The sequence below is a fragment of the Mobula hypostoma genome, unplaced genomic scaffold (genome assembly GCF_963921235.1).
Source record: "Mobula hypostoma unplaced genomic scaffold, sMobHyp1.1 scaffold_100, whole genome shotgun sequence".
In the NCBI taxonomy this organism is placed as follows: Eukaryota; Metazoa; Chordata; class Chondrichthyes; order Myliobatiformes; family Myliobatidae; genus Mobula; species Mobula hypostoma.
The window spans coordinates 171,340-192,093 of NW_026948183.1; the positions used below are offsets into that span (position 1 = coordinate 171,340).

General features: G+C 45.8%; 1 protein-coding gene across 2 annotated transcripts; it reads right to left on the reverse strand.

The window, feature by feature from the left end:
• Positions 1 to 8,790: 8,790 nt before the first annotated feature.
• On the reverse strand, positions 8,791 to 20,688 carry LOC134341506 (oocyte zinc finger protein XlCOF6-like). Of its 2 annotated transcripts, none has more exons than XM_063039375.1 (2): positions 20,570 to 20,688; positions 8,791 to 10,810 (listed from the first exon to the last, which is right to left on the reverse strand). In XM_063039375.1, exon 2 carries the CDS (start codon positions 10,486 to 10,488, stop codon positions 9,532 to 9,534), a length of 957 nt encoding a protein of 318 aa, XP_062895445.1. In that variant the 5' UTR covers positions 10,489 to 10,810; positions 20,570 to 20,688; the 3' UTR covers positions 8,791 to 9,531. The 2 variants fall into 2 exon arrangements, with proteins under 2 accessions (XP_062895445.1, XP_062895444.1); XM_063039374.1 differs by lacking the exon at positions 20,570 to 20,688 and adding an exon at positions 14,807 to 14,851.
• Positions 20,689 to 20,754: the final 66 nt, after the last annotated feature.

Sequence of the window (20,754 nt, forward strand, 5' to 3'; positions counted from 1 at the left end):
CCTCTGACATCTCATCTTTTTTTTCCCCAGACCTGATGAAGGGTCTCGGCTCGAAATGTCGACTGTTTACTATTTCCCATATATGCTGCCTGGCCTCCTAGGTTCCTCTAGCATTTTGTCTATGTGTTGCTTGGATTTCCAGCATCCACAGATTTTCTCCTATTTTTCATAAAAACAAAAGTGGGGTCATATAATAAAGCAAGAAAATGGTGGGAAGTTAGAGGATTGAAAAGCTTTTACATACCCAACAGGAGACAACTAAAAAAAACACACAGGGGAGACAAGGTGAAAAATTAAGGTAAGTGAGCCAATAATATCAAGTATCAAAAGCCTTTCAGATATATTAAGAGTAAAAGAGAGGCAAGAATTCATATTGTACCGCTGGAAGATGATGCTGGCGAGTTAGTAACAGAGCAAAGAAACAGCGGTTGAATGTAGTAAGTGTTTTGTGTCAATCTTCACTGTGTAAGACACTGGCAGTATAAGACCATAAGACATAGGAGCAGAATTAGGCCATTCAGCCCCATCGAGTCTGCTCCGCCGTTCTATCATGGCTGATCCCGGTTCTCACTCCACCCCATGCACCTGCTTCCTCGGCATATCATGTAATGCCCCGACTGATCAGCAAACTATTAGCTTCTGCCTGAAATTTACCCACAGACGTGGCCCCCACCGCCGTGTGTGTCAGAGAATTCCACAGATTCACTGCTCTCCGACTAAATAAAATCCTCCTTAATTATTCTAAAAGGTCGCTCCTCAGCTTTGAGGCTGTGCCCCCTGTTATGGCTACCCCCACCATACGAAAAGTCCTCTCCTCATCCACCCATTGAGATCTTTCCACATTCGGTGGGTTTCAGTGAGATTGAACACCCCCACCCCACCCGCGTTTATTAAACATAGGTCAGTGCAGGAGTACAGGCCCAAGGCTGGCAAACGCTCCTCATATCTTAACCCCTTCATTCCTGGAATCATCTTCTTGAATATCCTCTGTACTCTCTCCAATGACAACACACCTTTTCTGAGATATGGGTCCCCAGTAGCCTAAGTGCGGCCTAAGTAGTGTTTTAAGTATCAGCATTACCTTTCTGCTTGTATATTCTACTTCAGTTTAAATAAATGCCAGCATTGTGTTTGCCTCCTTTACCACAGACTCAACCTGTAAATTAACCTTCTGGGAGTCTTGCCTGGGGACTCATATTTCCTTCTGTACTTCTGTTGTTTGAACCTTCTCCCCAATCAGATAATAGTTCACTGTTGTTCCTTCTGCCAAAATGCATTATCGTACATCTCCCAATATTGTATTCCATCTGCCACTTTCTTTGCCCGTTCTACAAATTTGTCTGTGTCCTGCTGCAATCGCATTGCTTCCTCAGCACTACCAACGCCTCCACCTATCTTTGTATCATCTGCAAACCTTGCCACAAAGCCATCAATTCCATTATCCAAATCATTAACAAACAATGTGAAAAGTAGCGGACTGATTACTGATCCCTGAAGACCACTAGTCACTGCTAGCCAACTAGGAAAGGCTCTTTTTATTCCCACTCGCTGCCTCTTGGCTTTCAGCCATTCCTCTATCCATGCCAGTATTTCTTCTGAAGTTTATCCTGTTATGCAGTCTCATGTGTGACACCTTATCAGATGCCTTCTGAAAATCCTGGTAAAAGATGTACACTGCCTCTCATTTGTCCATTCTGCTTATGACTTCTTCGAAGAACTCTAACAGATTTGCCAGGCAAGATTTCCCTGTGCAGAAGCTATGCTGGCTTTGACTTATTTTATCATTAGTCTCCTAGTACCCCAAAACCTTATCTGTTACAATAGATGCAAACGCTTTCCCAGCCACTGAGGTGAGGCTAACTGGACTATAATTTTCTTTCTTTTGCCTTCCTCCCTTCTCAAAGAGTGAATTGATATTTGCAATCTTCCTGTCCTCCGGGACCATGCCAGAATCAAGTGATTCTTGACAGGTCATGAGCAATGCATCTGTTATCTCTTCAGCAACCTTTCTCAGGACTCTGGGATGTAGTCCATCTGGTCCAGGTGACTGATCCACTTGAAGAACCTGGGAACCTAGCACGTTTTCCTTTGTAATAGCAATGGCACTCACTCCTGCTCCCTGACACTCACGGATCTCTGGCACACTGCTAGTGTCTTCCACGGAGAAGACAAATGCAAAGTACCATCAAGTTCATCTACCAACTCTTCCCCATTTCTACCTCATGAGCATCATTTTCCAGTGGTCTAATATAAACACGTTTTTTTTATCATGGTTTATATTATTGTCCAGTTTGCTCTCATATTTCACCTTTCCCCTTCACAGAGCTTTTTTCTTGGTTTCCTGTTGTTGGATTTTAAAAGCTACCCAATTATCAAACTTGCTACTCACTTTTGCTACCTTATGTGCACTTTCCTTGACTTTCATACCGTCCTTAACTTCTTTTGTCAGCCACGGTAGCCTAGCCCCGCTGTTCGAGAACTAATTCCACAGGACATATCCAGTACATTATGAACCATTCTCAGAAACATCAGCCATTTCTGCTCTGCCGTCATCCCCACCAGGATCCTTCTCCAATCCACCTGGGGAATCGCCTCTCATCAGGAAATCAGGAGATCAAAGGACAGAATACACTCCCCCCCCCCCCCCATATACATGGAGAGGTAGTGGAAAATGTGGAAAACCTAAAGTTCCTTGGAGTTACGTTGTCAAAACAGCTGACATGGACCACCAACACCTCGCTGCTTGTTAAAAAGGTGCAACAAAGACTCTTCTTCCTCAGAAAGCTGAAACAGGCCAAACTCCCACAAAAGCTGTCGCTTAACTTCTGCAGAAGCACAATTGAAACCATCCTGACCAACAGCGCCACAGTGTGGTATGCCAGCTCCACAGCCGCTGAGCGACGGGACCTGCATCGCGTGGTGAAGGCGGCCCAGTGGGTTGTCAGGATGGAGCTCCCAGGACTGGACACCATCTATTCCAGCAGACTCAGGAGGAAAGCAATCAGCATAACCAGAGACACCACACACCCCGGCCACTGCCTGTTTGACCTGCTGCCGTCCTGCAAAAGGTTCAGGACACTAAAAGCCAGAACAAACAGACTGAGGAACAGCTTCTGTCCCAGAGCGGTGGCCTCCATCACACCACTCCCACAGAACAATGACTGAAACTGTCAGCACACACACATGCACACATTGTTGTGCATTACTGTGACATTCTGGTGCTGGTGTAATTTACTTTCTGTTACTTCTCTATTTAATATTGTTTTTCTATTACTGTCTTGTTTTTATCTACTGTTTATTTAATTGCCTGAGGGGAAGCCAAACAGAGTTTCATTGTACCGATGTATAATGACAATAAATATTATTCAATTCAATTCAATTCCCTTTATTCTATTGTGATTCTACGCATCTGACCTATGCTTCTCCCTCACAAATTGCAGGAGGAATTCAATCATATTATGATCACTGCCTTCTAATGGTTCCTTTACATTAACCTCCCTAATAAGATCTGGGTTGCCACACGACACCCAATCTAAGATAGCAGTTCCCCGAGTAGGCTCAAACATCAGCTGCTCTGAAAAGCTATTTCATAAGCATTCAATACATTCCCTCTCTTGCGATCTCACACCAATCTGACTTTCTCAATCCTCCTGCAGATTGAAGTTACCTACTATAATTGTGTCTTTAAATTGATTACATAAGTGCCACACATTCAGGAGTATCTGGGGCAGAAGTGAGGATACACGCTTTTACCAAGGAGAGAAGGTGTTTTGGAAGCTGAAAGGCCTGAAGGTGGATAGGACTCCTGGACCAGAAGGTGAACACCCCAGGGTTCAGAAAGAGGTAGCTGAAGGGATTGTGAAGGCATTAGAGTCATAGAACACCACAATACAGGGAAATACCATTCGGCCAATCTCGTCTGTGCCAAAGCATTAATTGCCGAGTTCCAACAATTTCCACCTCCTCCTCGTACCCCATCCATTATTTATTTTTATACACACATTCTTTCTCTCACTCTCCTTCTTCTCCCTCTGTCCCTCTGACTATACCCCTTGCCCATCCTCTGGTTTTCCTCCCCTCCCTTTTTCCTTCTCCCTGGGCCTCCTGTCCCATGATCCTGTCATATCCACTTTGCCATTCACCTGTCCAGCTCTTGGCTCCATCCCTCCCCCTCCTGTCTTCTCCTACATTTTGGATCTCCCCCTCCCCCTCCCACTTTGAAATGTCTTACTAACTCTTCCTTCAGTTAGTCCTGACGAAGGGTCTTGGCCTGAAAGGTCAACCGTACCTCTTCCTAGAGATGCTACCTGGCCTGCTGCATTCACCAGCAACTTTGATGTGTGTTGCTTGAATTTCCAGCATCTGCAGAATTCCTGTTGTAAGTGTGAGGTGGTTCATTTTGGTAGGTCAAATATGACGGCAGAATATAGCATTAATGGTAAGACTCTTAGCAGTGAGGAGGATCAGAGGGATCTTGGAGTCCGAGTCCATAGGACACTCAAAGCTGCTACGCAGGTTGACTCTGTAGTTAAGGCATAGTGTGCATTGGCCTCCTGTGGGACTGAGTTTAAGAGCCAAGAGGTAATGTTGCAGATATATAGGACTCTGGTCAGACCCCAGTTGGAATAATTTGCTAAATTCAGTTTGCCTCATTACAGGAAGGATGCGGAAACCATGGAGAGGGTGCAGAGCGGATATACAAGGATGTTGCCTGGATTGGGGAGCATGCCTTATGAGAATAGGTTGAGTGAACTCGGCCTTTTCTCCTTGGAGCGATGGAGGACGAGAGGTGACCTGATAGAGGTGTATAAGATGATGAGAGGCATTGATCATGTGAATAGTCAGAGGCTTTTTCCAGGGCTGAAATGGCTAATACGAGAGGGCATAGTTTTAAGGTGCTTGGGAGTAGGTACAGAGGAGATATCAGGGGTAAGTTTTTTACGCAGTGAGTAGTGAGTGCATGGAATGGGCTGCCAGCGGTGGTGGTTGAGGTGGAAACAATAGGGTCTTTTAAGAGTCTCCTGGATAGGTACATGGAGCTTAGAAAACCGGAGGACGATAGGTAAGCCTAGGTAGTTCTAGGGTAAGAACATGTTCGGCTGAGCTTTGTGGGCCAAAGGCCCTGTGTTGTGTTGTAGGTTTTCTATGTTTCTAAGGGGCTGCACGTGAGGCTGCTGAACAAGATCACAGCTCATGGAATTACAGGAAAGATGCTTGTATGGGTCAAAGATTGGCTGACTGACAAGGGAGAAAGAATCAGAATAATGTGGAGAATTCTGTTTTGCTGTCAGTAACTAATGGTGTTCCGTAGGGGTCAGTATTGAGACCACATCTTTTCATGTTAAATATGAATGATATGGATGACTGAATTGATACCTGGGTGATGAACTTTGCAGTTGATACAAAGATAGGTATGGGACAGATAGATTAGAGCAAAGCGAGAGTCTGCAGAAGGACTTTGATAGGTTTGGAGAACAGACAACGAAGTAGCAGATGGAATACAGTGTATGCAAGTGTACGGTCATGTACAATTGGTAGAAAGAATAAAGATGGAGAGAAAAAAAATAAATGGGAGAAAATACAAAAATCAGAAATAGGTACTTGGGAGTCCTTGAGCAGGAGTCCCTGAAGGTTTGCTTGCAGATTGAGTTGATTAAGGATGACAGCTGTAATGTTAGCATATAAGAGCAAGGATGTGACACTGCAGCTTTATAATGTATTGGTCAGATTGCTGTTGGTGTATTGTGAGTAGTTTCCGACCCCTTATCTGAGAAAAAGATGTGCTCGTATTGGAGCGCGTCCGGAGAAGGTTCACAAGAATGATTCCAGGAATGAAAGGGTTAATGTATGCCGAATGCTAGATGGCTTTGAACCTGTACTCACTGGTCTAGAAGAAAGAGAGGGGATCTCATTGAAACCTATCGAATATTGAAAGGCCTCGGCAGAGTGGCTATGAAGAAGATGCACCCTACACAGTGTGAGTCTGGGACCAGAGGCCACGGCCTCAATGTATAGGGCATCCACTGACAGCAGAGAATTTCTGTTGGCAGGGAGTGGTTAATCTTTGGAATTCATTGCCATGGTCGGAGCAGACGCCAAGTCACAGTGTATTTTCAATAGATGTTCAAGGATTAAGGGGAGAAGGCAGGAGAATAGTGTTGAGAGGGATAATGAATTGGACATGAAGGAATGGTGGAGCAGACTCGATTAACTGAGCAGCCTCTGTCTCATATCTCATGGCTCATGGTCTGAAGAAGAGGCTAGTGAGGTTGCATTAGGGTTAGGGTATTGTTAGGGTATCCACGCCTGGACTATTGTATTCAGTTTTGGTCGTTCTGCTGTAGGAGTGAGGACGTCAATCTGGAATGAGTGTGGAGGAGATTTACGAGAATGCTGCCGGTACTCGAGGGACTGAGTTCTGGAGAGAGGCTGGGCAGGTTGGGACTTCACACCTTGAAGTGCAGGAGATTGAGTCTGACATGATGCAGGTGTTCCAAACCCTGAGTGTACAGAAATGGGGAACGTGCGCCGTCCTTTTCCCCACTTTTGTGGAACCAACAACCAGACGGCACCGGTTCAAGGTGAGAGGGGATTTATTTAATAGGGATGCCAGAGGAAAATTATTAATCCACTCTCCCTTCCGGTTCATCGTTTAACTAACTCGATGAGTCCACTTGCAGGTTAAAGGAGCAACACCTCATATTACATCCGGGTAGTTTACAACCCGATGGCATGAACATCGACATCTTTAACTTCTACCTCTTCCTTTTCCTTTCATCAACCCACACGCGCGTCTCCTCCATTCTGTCTCCCCACTTCTCTCTTCTCCACTGTGGATCGTCTCCCTCTGGTTCCTCTTTTACTTCCTTTTTTCCCCATGGTCCGCTCTCCTATCCTATCAGATTCCTTCTTTTCAGTCCTTTGCATTTCCCACCTACCACCTCACAGCGTCTCACTTCATCTCCCACCTCCCCCACCCACTCACCTTCACTCTGATCTGACTTCACCTATCATCTACCAGCTTGGACTCTTTCCACTCCCCGCACCATCTTATTCCAGCTTCTCCCTACTTCCAGTCCTGATGAAGGGTCTCGGCAGGAAATCTCTGTTTTGATTTATCCCCCTCTGTAGAAGCTATCTGACCTCCTGACTTCCTCCAACATTTTGTGTATGTTACTCTGCATCTCCAACACCTGCAGAATCTCATCGGGACAGAGTGCAGAATGCAGAGACTACATCGGGTCTCACTAATGTCGAGGAGGCCACACCTAGAAAACTGGAAACAGGAGATGACCCCGACAGGCATGATGTTGAAAAGTTGTCTCATATGGAAGGACTGTTTGGGGCCCTGACTGGTGGTGAGGAGAGTGGTTTGGGGCAGGACTGGCACTTCATCCACTTGCAGAGTTGGCTTCCAGCCCCCTGCACCTCTCCTTATCGCTGTAAACCTCTCCCTTTTGTGGACAACACTGACACTTGGTGATTTGCCATAATAACAGGAGCCCCTGATTTGTGGACTCCATTGTCACCAGGTGGCACTCTGCCACAAAAATGCTGCAGACTGCTGAAATGTTTATTCAAGATTGTTTAATTCCATTTCCAGCAGACAAATGTAAACGAGATTGAAATAATTATTACTCCGGCTCCAATGCAACACAGCAACACAATAGTAAAAACATAACCACAGCTTATATACTGTGCACGGATTGATTGGATGTTCATAAAGTGACGCTCGGCAGAGGATGTCTGCAAATAAGATGAGAGACAGGTAATTATAAAGTAGAGGTGTTTGGTGGTGTGGAAGGGTGGGTTAGTGGGTAGAGATATTTATCAGCCTTACTGCTTGGGAAAAGTAGTTGTCCCAGAGGCTGGCAGTCCGGGTGAGGATGCTGCACAGTCTACCCAGTTGGGAGTGGGACAAACAGTGGGATGGGTGGAGGTTGATTATGAAAATCAGGTTGGTGTTTGATCTCAAGAGAGGGAATTTGGAAAATACCAATGAGATGCCTTTTTGAAAAGCTTGTAATTGTGCCCACTGGGGAAAAGTTCATTTTGGATTGGGTGTTGTGTAATGAACCAGATTTGATTACAAAGCTTATGGTAAAGGAAACGTGGACTTGGTGATCATAACATGTTAGAATTCACTCTGCACTTTGAGAGGGGAAAGGTACAAGAAGATGCATCATTATTAGTGGAGTGAGGGGAACTACGGAGGCATGGGAGAAGAGCTCACCAAAGTTGATTGGAAGGGGACACTAGCATGGATGATGGCAGAATAGTAATGTCTTTTTTCCTACCTCTCTAGCCTCAACCTGCCTCTGCCTTTCCACAGCCTCCATCTTTAATTTTTCTAACTTGTACGGGAGCCCAAGCTCACTAGGTTTACTTTCAGGAAACACCTCCAACTCCTCCACTTTAAACACACCCTCAGATACATAATACTCAGCTATTATCCTCTGCATCTGTGACCTCCTCATTGTCAATTCCACCTTAGCAAGTCTTAACCTTTTAGCAATAATCAACAACTCAATCCTTCTGGTATCCTTTAGTGCCTCAGAGGTTGATGCTTCCAGACATTTATCAACCTCCATTGCTGCTGATTTTCCACACACAAATAAATCAAAAGGGATTTCCCCAATGAAATCAATAATTAATCAACACGCTTCCAAATCTGTTCATATCCCGGATGCAGGCCCAAATTTTGTTATGAACCCTAACGCTTTAGAAATGAGCCAGCCGCAATAGACTACACCTCGAGTCTGCTTTTGATGTTAAATCCACTATCTTTATTGGTATCTACTAACAATATAGTAATTTAAGCAAGATAAACAAAAGTTAACAGTGTTATGTGTATTTGTGTGTAAATATAACTCCCAAACTATTGAGCTCAGGGGAAACAAGGCTTGGAGTCTTGAGATGGTGAACTATGAAAGTTCAGTTCAACCACAGAATAGTTGAGGAGAGAGAGATATTTGTAATCCTGGGTAAATGTCAAGAGAAGGCAATTATGTCGAATTCCACAGTTTCCACGGTGGTAAAACAAAAGGAACAGTCGCTGTAGATTTTATCCGTCGTTGTTCCAAATCCACATACAAATTATCACTGAAAGTGACTTGTCACAAGGGGTATCGTCTTCAAGTGAATTTCCACACCACAGCCAGGCAAGGGTTAACACATAAGTGGTCTTCACAGGATACCCCAAATCAGATCCACTCGTATGGATCAAACGAGGTGACAACCTCATATTCGATGTTCGCTGAATCGATAATTAACCCACCCTTATGGGCATAGGAAAGTTCTAAACAGTGACCCTTGGCCACTAGTTCCCTTGTTTCGATCCTTCCATTTATCCTCCTTCATCTCCGTCTGACTCTGAGTGTCTGTGTCCTCGGTTAAAACTAAACAAGCTGTGAGCGATGGAAACAAGCTGCAAGTCAGACTGATTTCCATTCTTAATCTCTCTCTCTCTCTCTCTCTCTCTCTCAAAATGACAGTCCACAGCAAATGAAATCTAGGGATTCATAACAATGGTCACTCCCCATTGTGAACTGACTGGTGTGCCAGTAGGTTGGATGACTGAGTGAATCCTTTCCCACATTCTGAGCTGGTGAATCGCTTCTCCCCAGTGTGAACTCGCTGATGATTCTGTAGGTTGGATGACTGAGTGAATCCTTTCCCACATTCTGAGCTGGTGAATGGCTTCTCCCCAGTGTGAACTCGCTGATGTCTCTGCAGGTTGGATGACTGAGTGAATCTCTTCCCACATTCTGAGCAGGTGAACGGTTTCTCCCCAGTGTGAACTCGCAGATGTGTCAGTAGGGTGGATGATTGAGTGAATCCTTTCCCACATTCTGAGCAGGTAAACGGCCACTCCCCAGTGTGAACTGACTGGTGTGCCAGTAGTTGGGATGACCGAGTGAATACATTCCCACATTCTGAGCAGGTGAATGGCTTCTCCCCTGTGTGAACTAACTGGTGTCTCTGTAGGTTGGATGAATCAGTGAATCTCTTCCCACAGACTGAGCAGGTGAACGGCTTCTCCCCAGTGTGAACTCGCTGATGTCTCTGCAGGGTGGATAACTGAGTGAATCCCTTCCCACATTCTGAGCAGGTGAATGGCTTCTCCCCAGTGTGAACTCGCTGATGAATCTGTAGTTTGGATGACTGAGTGAATCCCTTCCCGCATTCTGAACAGGTGAACGGCTTCTCCCCAGTGTGAACTCGCTGATGACTCTGTACGGTGGATGAATCAGTGAATCTTTTCCCACAGACTGAGCAGGTGAATGGCTTCTGCCCAGTGTGAACTCGCTGATGACTCTGTAGTGTGGATAACCAAGTGAATCTCTTCCCACAGACTGAGCACGTGAACGGCTTCTCCCCAGTGTGAACTCGCTGATGTACCATTAGGTTGGATGACTCAGTGAATTCCATCCCACAGTCTGAGCAGGTGAACGGCCGCTCCCCGGTGTAAACACGCTGGTGAGCCATTGTGTCAGATGACCGAGTGAATCCTTTCCCACAAATTCAGCAGATGACCAGCCTCTGCCCAGGGTAAACTGACTGGTGTGTCCACAGGTGGGATGAGCAACTGAATGCCTTCTCACCCACAGAACAAATGAATGGCCTTGTCTGGTGTGAACTTGCTGATATATCTTCAGTTGAAATGACTGAGTGAATCCCTCCCCACAGTCTGAACGGGCGGGCGATCAAGTGAATCCCTTGCTCCACTTCTTAAATATCTGGACAAGGACAGCAAAACTGGCATGTTGTGTTCAAGATTCCGGTAGATAAATTCCTCGTCATTTGTTACCTGTAAAAAGATTTACAAAATCCATCAATGGGTGCAGGACAACATTTCAGGTGCGATCACTTGAGTTGCCAAGGTGTGATCTGGGCGTGCCAATTGGTCAAATGAACGAGTGAATCCCTCCCCACTGTCTGAGCAGGAAGGATGGCCGATTGAATCCCTTGCTCCTTTTCTTAAATATCTAGACAGAGACAGCAAAACTGGCGTGTCGTGTTTGAGATTCCTAGAGACAAATTCCTTCTCGTTTTTAATGTGTAAAAAGAATAACAAAATCCATCAGTGGGTGTAGGACAACATTTCAGATGAGATCGCTTGAGTTGCCAAGGTTTGATCTGGTATCACACTAACAGTGAGATTCAACCCAAGATGGACAGAGAAATCATCTTCTAACTGGGCACAGAGCTGGTATCTGGAATGACCATCAATTCCCTGATGCTCTTCCTGTCTCTATAAGAATGGGGCATTTCTGCCATCTCCAATTTGTTCCTTGGCTCAGTTTGACTCTCTCCATTGGTATTATTCCTTGTTCCTGCTGAGCTGCATGGGTGCCTGGCCCCACAGTAACTGAAACAGTATCACGCAAATAGTCTTTCTTGACATGCATTTGGGATTTTCTTTTACGTATGATTAACTTAAAGCGCCACAGTGTTAACGCCATATAAAAAAATTCCTGCTGAGATGAATGGTTGGTCTGCATGGCTGTGAAAAGGACTTAAAGTGATTTTTTGTATTATTTCAGGTTCTTGGGCCATCTGGTTTGTGCTGAACTATTTAAACTGCCCACTCCCATACCCCTACCATCCAGGTACCTACACAAACCTCTGAAATGTTGAAATCGTGCTTGCATGCACCACTTGTGCTCTTTGCTCATTCCACACTCGGATGATCATCGGTGTGAAGAAGTTTCCCCTCATGTTCCCCTTAACATTTCACCTTTCCCCCTTAACCCATGGCCTCTGGTTGTAGTCCCACACCATCTCAGTGGTAAAATACAGCTTGCATTTACCTTATCTATGTCCCTCATAATAGTGGTATACCTCCATCAAATCTCCCCTCAATCTTTTATGTTCCAAGGAATAAAGTCCTGACCTGTTCAATCTTTCCTAATAACCCAAGTCCTCCAGACCTGGCAACATCCTTGTGAATTTTCTCTGAACCTCTTTTACATCTTTCCTGTAGGTTGGTAACCAAAACTGCATGCAATATTCCAAATTAGGTTTCACCAGTGTCTTCTACAAGTCAACATAACATCCGTCTATTGTTGTCAGTACTCTAGTTCATGAAGGCCAATGGGCTGAAATCTTTCTTTCTGTCTCTATCTAACTGTGATACCACTTTCAGTGAATTAAGGACTTGTATTCCCGGGACCCTTTCTACTACAACACTCCTCCATGCCTGACCAGTCACTGTGAAAGACCTCCCTTGGTAGGTCAGACCAAAGTGCAATACCTCACACTTGTCTGCATTAAATTACATTTTCCATTTCCCAAACCATTTCCCAGCTGGTCCAGATCATACTGCAAACCATGATACCCTTCCTCGCTGACGACTACACCACCAATCTTGGTGTCAGCTACAAATTTGCTGATCCAGTTAACCACCCTATCATCCAGATTACTGATATAGATGACAAACAATAACAGATCCAGCACTGATCCCTGTGGTGCACCACTAGTCACAGGGATACAGTCAGAGAGGCAACCATCTGCTACCACACACTGGCTTCTCCCAAAGACAGTGTCTCATCCAATTTACTATCTCATCTTGAATGCTGAGTGACCAAACCTTCTTGATCCACCTCCCATATTCCACCTCTGTAATCTGTACAGGGTCTAGGAATTTGATGCTGCTTTGCCTCACTTCTATAGACTCTGCGTTCATCTCCTGAGCAAAAAAAAATCTCCCACATCTATTTTGTCTCCTCATATGTATTACCGTTCTGATCTTGCAGAGGATTAATTTTTTCCCTTGCAATCTTTTCACTCTTAACATATCTGCAGAATCCCTGAGGATTCTCCTTCATCTTGTCTGCTGGGGTATCCTCATGCGTTCTTTGTCTTTCATAAGTGTTCACTTGAAGTTCCTGTATCTCACAAGTACCCCAATTGTTTCTATCTGCCTGTACCTGGTATGCGCCTCCTTTTTATTGATCTGGGAGAGGAAAGCCAAAGGGGTGATAGAGCTGCATGGTGTCGGGTGGGGGTAGGGGAGGGTTAAACTAAAGTTGCAGGGGGAATGGGAGCCTGAATAACAGAACAGATAGTGCAGGGTTTGCAGCGACAGTTGTTGTTCAGACCTCAGACAAAGTCAGGAATGAAAAAGTTGAGCATGGTGCAGTGAATATGCTGAGCCCTGTATATTTCAATACAAGCAGTAGCGTAGGAAAGGCGGATGTGTTCAGGGCATGGATCAACACCTGGAATTATGACACTAGGATCTGGCAACTGTGGCCTGGGACAGGCTGCTTTATGGCAAAGGTGTGCTTGGTAAATTGAGGCCTTCAAAGTGAAATTTTGAAAGTACAAAGCGGGTATGTGCTTGTCAGCATAAAAGGTAAAGATAGAAACTGTAGGGAACCTTAGATTTCAAGAGATATTGAGACCCTGGTGAAGCACAAAATGGAGTTGCATAACAGGGATAGGCAGGCAGGTTGAAATGGAGTATAAGAAATAAATCAGGAGGGCTAAAAGAAGGCATGAGATTCCCCTTGCAGAAAAGAGAAAGGATAATCCTCAGGGATTCTGGAGATAGATTAAAAGCAAAAGGATTGCAAGGCACAAAGTTGGTCCTCTGGAAGACCGGAATGGCAATCCATGGCTGGAACCAAAGCAGATGGGGGAGATCTTAAATATTTTTTTCATCTCTATTTACTCAGATGGACACAGTGTCAATGAGAGTGTGGAGAAGTGGCATTAAAATCGTGGACCCTGTACAGATTAAAGAAGAGGGTGGATAAATCTCCAGGGCATGACAAGGTGCTCCCTCGGTCCCCATGGGAGGCAAGTGCAGAAATCGTCGGGGCCCCAGCAGAGATAATTAATTCATCCTTAGTGACGGGAGAGTTATCAGAGGATTGTAGGATAGGCAAAGTTATTTCACTGTTCAACATAGAACATAGAAATCTACAGCATATTCCAGGCCATTCAGCCCACAATGTTGTGCCAACCATGAAACTTACTCTGGAAACTGCCTAGAATTTCCCTAGCACATAGACCTCTATGTTTCTAAGCTCCATGTACCTATCAAAGAGGCTGTTAAAAGACCCTATTGTATCTGCCTCGACCACCGCTGCTGGCAGTGCATTCCACGCACCCACCACTCTGTGTAAAAAAACTTACCCCTGACATCCCCTCATTATCTATTTCCAAGCAGCTTAAAACTATGCCCCTCGTGTTAGCCATTTCAGCCCTGGGAAAAGCCTCTGGCTATCCACATGATCAATGCCCCTCATCATCTTATTCACCTAAAAAAGGCTTTGTTGGAAGTAGGCAAAATTATGAGGGTATAGATAGGGTAAATGCAAGCAGCTTTTTCCACTGATGTTGGGTGACGACAACCAGAGGTCATGGGTAAGTGACTTCCTCATTGATACAACACAATACAGGCCCTTCGGCCCACAATGCTGTGCCGAACAGTACTTACTTCAGAAATTCCCTAGAGTTCCCCATAGCCCTGTATTTTTCTACACGCCATGTACCTATCCAGGAGCCTCTTAAAAGACCCTATTGTATCCGGCTTCATCACAGCCGCCAGCAGCCCATTCCACGCACTCACCACTCTGTGTAAAAAACGTACCCCTTGTGGTGATATCACGTGTCAGGACGTGACTGGACAGAGTTCCTAACATGAGCAGAAATGAAGAATGATCGAGAAGCATGGCAGTGTAAGACGTGGTTTTACTGCTGTTAAATACAAGTTCAATTCTGTCAGAATATGGTTTGTTATTAGTAACCCACGGTATGTATAAAGAACACAACACCCCTGACATCTCCTACGTACCTGCTTCCAAGCACTTTAAAATTGTGCCCTCTCTGCAGATTTTCTCTTGTTTGTGACTGGAGGCAGAACAAAGGTGATTTTCACAACAGCTGATGTAAAAGATTTTCTTCTCTTTCTCCGAGTTCCCGATCCTTGCATTTAGACAGCTGGAGCTCAGCTCTGTCTGAGAGATCCATCGGTTCCCATTCCCTCATCAGCCGGAAGCTCCCCGGGGCCCGTGTACGGATGGTGGGGCTGAGAGAGAGGGAAGAGAGCAGGACTGTCCCGGGATTTCGGGTCACGGAGTCCGGAGCTCACAGCAACTACCCGAAGTCGGTGTTGAAACCCCACCCCGCAACAGTCTCCCTGCAGCCAATCTCCTTAAGCTTACCGTGTACTGCGCGCATGCGTGATATTCGGCAACGGAACAACCCTGACGCCTGCGCATTTGATCGGTGCTTCTGCGACGGCGAACTTTATATCGCAGGGCTTTATGGGTAATCACGGTGCCATTAAAAGTTTCTGCAAGCACCAGTTTCATGTCCATATCTCAGTTTTTTTTGTGTGTATAGAAAATTCAGCAGCTGTTTTAACGCAGAAAGCGGCTCCCATAAACAATATACTCAATATCAACGTGTATCTAATTCCAAAGTACAATCCTCTTACAGATGTAGATATAAAACACAAGAGATTCTGCAGTTGCTGGAAATACAGAGACACACACACACACACACACACACACACACACACACACAATGCTGGAGGAACTTTGCAGTTCAGGCAGCGACAAAGCAGAGGAGTACACAGTGCAGGCCTGCTGAAGGGGTTCGGCCTGAATGTTGTCTATTTATTCCTCTCCACATTCGTTGCCTGATCTGCTGATTTCTTCCAGTATTTTGTAGAACCCACTTTTTTTTTCAAGCTGTTTCAAAATGTTTCTGATCTTTCATTTGTAGTCACATCCTGCAGATCTGATTCCTCCTCCTCCTCCTCATAAACTCTAGACCCCATCTCTCTCTGGAGCCTCAAAGCCCTGACTCAGGCCGGCATCCCATTGGTTTCTGAATCTGCTCCATCGAAGATTCATTCGCTAGTCTGCTGTCAGACTTTAGAGGCGCATTGCAACAACCCAGCTGTCTGAGGCACAGTCCTTTGAAATTAGTGAAAATGATCGAAAATGTTGAAAAGAGCAGGGAAGAAGGAGTTCAGCTAAATTATTTCACAGCACTGAACAACTTCAAATACACAGGGAGCTCATCGTCTTATTCAGCCTGGAGAAAATCATGCAGGGAATTCATGCAGGTGTATAAGATGATGAGAGATAGTGGTCGTGTGAACAGCCAGAGGCTTTTTCCCAGGGCTGAAATGCCTAACACGAGGGGCATAGTTTTAAGGTATTTGGAATCAGGCGCACAGGAGATGTCAAAGAGTGGAATTCACAGCCAGAGACATTGGTAGACGTGGATACAATAGGTTCTTTTAAGACACTCTAAGACAATCGACAATAGGTGCAGGAGTAGGCCATACAGCCCTTTGAGTCAGAACCATCTTTCACTGTGATCATGGCTGATCATCCACAATCAGTATCCAGTTCCTGCCTTCTCCCCGTAACCTTTGATTCCGCTATCTTTAAGAGCTCTATCCATCTCTTTCTTGAGAGCATCCAGAGACTTGGCCTCCACAGCCTTCTAGGGCAGAGCATTCCATATATCCACCACTCTCTGGGTGAAAAAGCTTTTCCTCAACTCCGTTCTAAATAGCCTGCCCCTTATTCTTAAACTGTGGCCTCTGGTTCTGGACTCACCCATCAGCGGGAACATGCTTCCTGCCTCCAGCGTGTCCAATCCCTTAATAATCTTATGTTTCAATAAGATCCCCTCTAATCCCTCTAAATTCCAGAGTATACAAGCCCAATCGCTCCAATCTTTCAACATATGACAGTCCCGCCATCCCGGGAATTAATCTTGTGAACCTACTCTGCACTCCCTCAATAGCATGAATATCCTTCCTCAAATTTGGAGACCAAAATTGCACACAGTACTCCAGGTGTGGTCTCACCAGGGCCCTGTACAACTGCAGAAGGACCTCTTTGCTCTAATACTCAATTCCCCTTGTTATGAAGGCCAGCATGCCATTAGCTTTCTTCACTGCCTGCTGTACCTGCATGCTTGCTTTCGGTGACTGATGTACAAGAACACCTAGATCTCGTTGTACTTCCCCTTTTCCTAACTTGACACCATTTAGATAGTAATCTGCCTTCCTGTTCTTGCCAGCAAAGTGGATAACCTCACATTTATCCACATTAAACTGCATCTGCCATGCATCCGCCCACTCACCCAGCCTGTCCAAGTCACCCTGCATTCTCATACGTCCTGCTCACATTTCACACTGCCACCCAGCTTTGTGTTATCAGAAAACTTGGTGATGTTACTTTTAATACCTTCATCCAAATCATTAATATATACTGTAAACAGCTGTGGTCCCAGCACAGAACCCTGCAGTACCCCACTGGTCATCGCCTGCTGTTCTGCCATTAATCCCTACTGTTTGTTTCCTGTCTACCAACCAATTTTCTATCCACGTCAGTACTCTACCCCCAATACCATTTGCTCTAATTTTGCACACTAACCTCCTATGTGGGACTTTATCAAAGGCATTCTGAAAGTCCAGGTACACTGGCTTTCCCATGTCCATTTTCATAGTTACGTTCTCAAAAAATTCCAGAAGATTAGTCAAGCATCATTTCCCCATCGTAAATCCATGCTGACTCGGACTTATCCTGCCACTGCTATCCAAATGTGCTGCTATTACATCTTTTATAATTGATTCCAGCATCTTCCCCACCACTGATGTCAGACTAACTGGTCTATAATTGCCTGTTTCCTCTCTCCCTCCTTTATTCAAAGGTGGGATTACATTAGCTACCCTCCAATCCACAGGAACTGACCCTGAATCTATAGAACATTGGAAAATGATTACCAATAGACAGGTATATGGAGCTTAGGAAAATAGAGGGCAATGCGGTTGGGAAATTCCAGGCAGTTTCTGGAGTAGGTTACATGGTCGGTACAACATTGTGAGCCGAAGGGCCTGCAATCTGCTCTAGATTTCTATGATTCTATGAAATTCAGGGGAAATCTCTTCTCCTGCAGAGTAGTGACGAGTTGCAACCTGTCATCATGGGGAGAGTGAGAGGTGAAGTGAACAACAGGACTAGACTTTAAAATACTGATATGGAACAGAAACATGGGCAGGGACCAGACGGACTGAGTGGCCTCTCTAGTGTACATTGTAAGTTCGGCAGAGACAGTAAGTATCTGTGACATGAGATTTGAAACAGAACTGATTTATCTTTTACAGATCCACAATATTAAACATCAGTCTAGTTTAAGGCAAACATCAGAAGAACATTGGATTTGATAAGGTACACCATGCAAGACTTATTGAGAAAGTAAGGAGGCCTGGGATCCAAGGGGAGATTGCTTTGTGGATCAAGAGCTGGCTTGCCCACAGAAGGCAAAGAGTGGTTGTAGACAGGTCATATTCTTCATGGAGGTCGGTGACCAGCTGTGTGCCTCAGGGATCTGTTCTGGGACCCCTACTCTTCATGATTTTTATAAATGACCTGGATGAGGAAGTGGAGGGATGGGTTAGTAAATTTGCTGATGACACAAAGGTTTGAGGTGTTGCGGATAGTGTGGAGGGCTGTCAGAGGTTACAGCAGACATGGATAGGATGCAAAACTGGGCTGAGAAGTAGAAAATGGAATTCAACCCAGATAAGTGTGAGGTGGTTCACTTTGGTAGGCCAAATATCATGGCAGAATATAGTATTAATGGTAAGACTCTTGGCAGTGTGGCGGATCAGAGGGATCTTTTGGTCCGAGTCCATAGGTCACTCAAAGCTGCTATGCAGGTTGACTCTGTGGTTAAGAAGGCGTACGGTGCATTGGCCTTACTCAACCCTGGGATTGAGTTTAGGAGCCGAGAGGTAGTGTTACAGCTAAATAGGACCCTGGTCAACCCCACTTGGAGTACTGTGCTCAGTTCTGTTCGCCTCACTACAGGAAGGACGTGGAAACCATAGAAAGGGTGTGGAAGAGATTTACAAGGATGTTCAAGCAACACACATAAAAGTTGCTGGTGAACGCAGCAGGCCAGGCTGCATCTCTAGGAAGAGGTGCAGTCGACGTTTCAGGCTGAGACCCTTCGTCAGGACTACAGGGATGTTGCCTGGATTGGGGAGCATGCCTTATGAGAATAGGTTGAGTGAACTCGGCCTTTTCTCCTTGGGGTGATGGAGGATGAGCGGTGATCTGATAGAGGTGTATAGGATGATGAGAGGCATTGATCTTGTGGATAGTCAGAGGCTTTTTCCCAGGGCTGAAATGGTTGCCACAGAGGACACAGGTTTAAGGTGCTGGGGAGTAGGTGCAGAGGAGATGTCAGGGGTAAGTTTTTTTTTGCAGAGAGAGTGGTGAGTGCGTGGAATGGTCTGCCAGCGATGGTGGTGGAGGCGGATATGATAGGGACTTTGAAGAGTCTCCTGGACATGGAAGTTAGAAAAATAGGGGGCTATGGGTAACCCTAGGTAATTTCTGAGGTAAGGATATATTCGGCACAGCATTGTGGCTGAGGGGCCTATGTTCTGCTGTAGTTTTTCTATGTTTCTAGTTTCTATTCACATTCCTCCTGCCTCACTGGACAGGAACACTGAAACATCAAGTGAGAAACAGCAGGAAGTGGCCATTCAGCCCCTCTAACCATCAACAGAATGGTGGCTGCTCTCCCATCTCAGCCATATGTTTCTGCCCGATCCTCATTTCCTCAATCCCTCTGGTCTCCACACATCTGCCGGCCTCTGTTTTATGTGAGGACGATCACTGAGTCTTCACCGGCCTCTGTGGTGGGGATTTACAGACATTCACCACCCTCAGAGTAGAGATATTTCCCCTCATCTCAGTCCCGGACAGTCCACCCCTTTTTCAGAGACTGGGATCCCTGGTTCAGCCGGTAATGATATTGTGCATTTCAATGTGTTCACCTCTCAGTCCTCGATTCTCTAAATGAAAAGGTTATCACATTTGATCTTTCTTCATACAATGACCCCACCACTCCAGGGATCAGTCTGGTGAATCTTCATTGCACTCTCCATAACAAATACTCTCTAACCTCTTTGTTAATCCTCTATGGAGTTAATTTCCATCTTCTGCAGCCCCGTGTTGCCCCAACCACTCACCTCCCACCCCCGTCACTATTTCCACCTTCCCACCTCCCCCCTCACCTGGATCCACCTCTCACTCCCCAGCTCTTGCCCCATCCCCACCCCTCACCTCTTTTCTCTGACTATTTCCCGTCCACTCTCAGTCCAGAGGGAGGGTCTCGGCCCGAAATGTTGACGGTCCATTTCCCTCCACAGATGCTGCCCGACCCACTGAGTTCCTCCGGCAGTTTGTTCTTTGGTCTGTATGACCCGTGTTAGTGTGGGGAGCGGGATTTTACACCATATTCCAGGTACAGTCTCAACAAAACACAAATAATTGTCACTTTGCCCGGACCATTGGCCCCGCTTGCAGGGCAACAGTCTGCCGGTGTTTGCCCCCCAATGTGGTGAATCGCCACCACCGTGGGCTCAGACATTTCCACAGATGAGCCCCTCCTGTCCCCACCGGGACAAACATCCTGTCCGCCCCCTCTCTCACCGTCTTCATCCTTTCAATAAAATGCCCCTCTCCCTCCCCGGGGAACCGGCATCAAACCGACGGGCCGAGCGGTCTCCTCCTACCTCTCAGCGACACATCAGACTCCGGCCGCAGGAGACGCTTCACAAACGCCCCAACTTCCCTCAGAGGGAAATGGAAATAAATCAGAAAGCGGACATTTACTTTGACGGTTGTCCCGCCGTGACGGAAAGTTCGGGAGACGGTGTCAGCGGGGTAACGCCCTCTCGGTTGGTCCGCCTTCGCTATT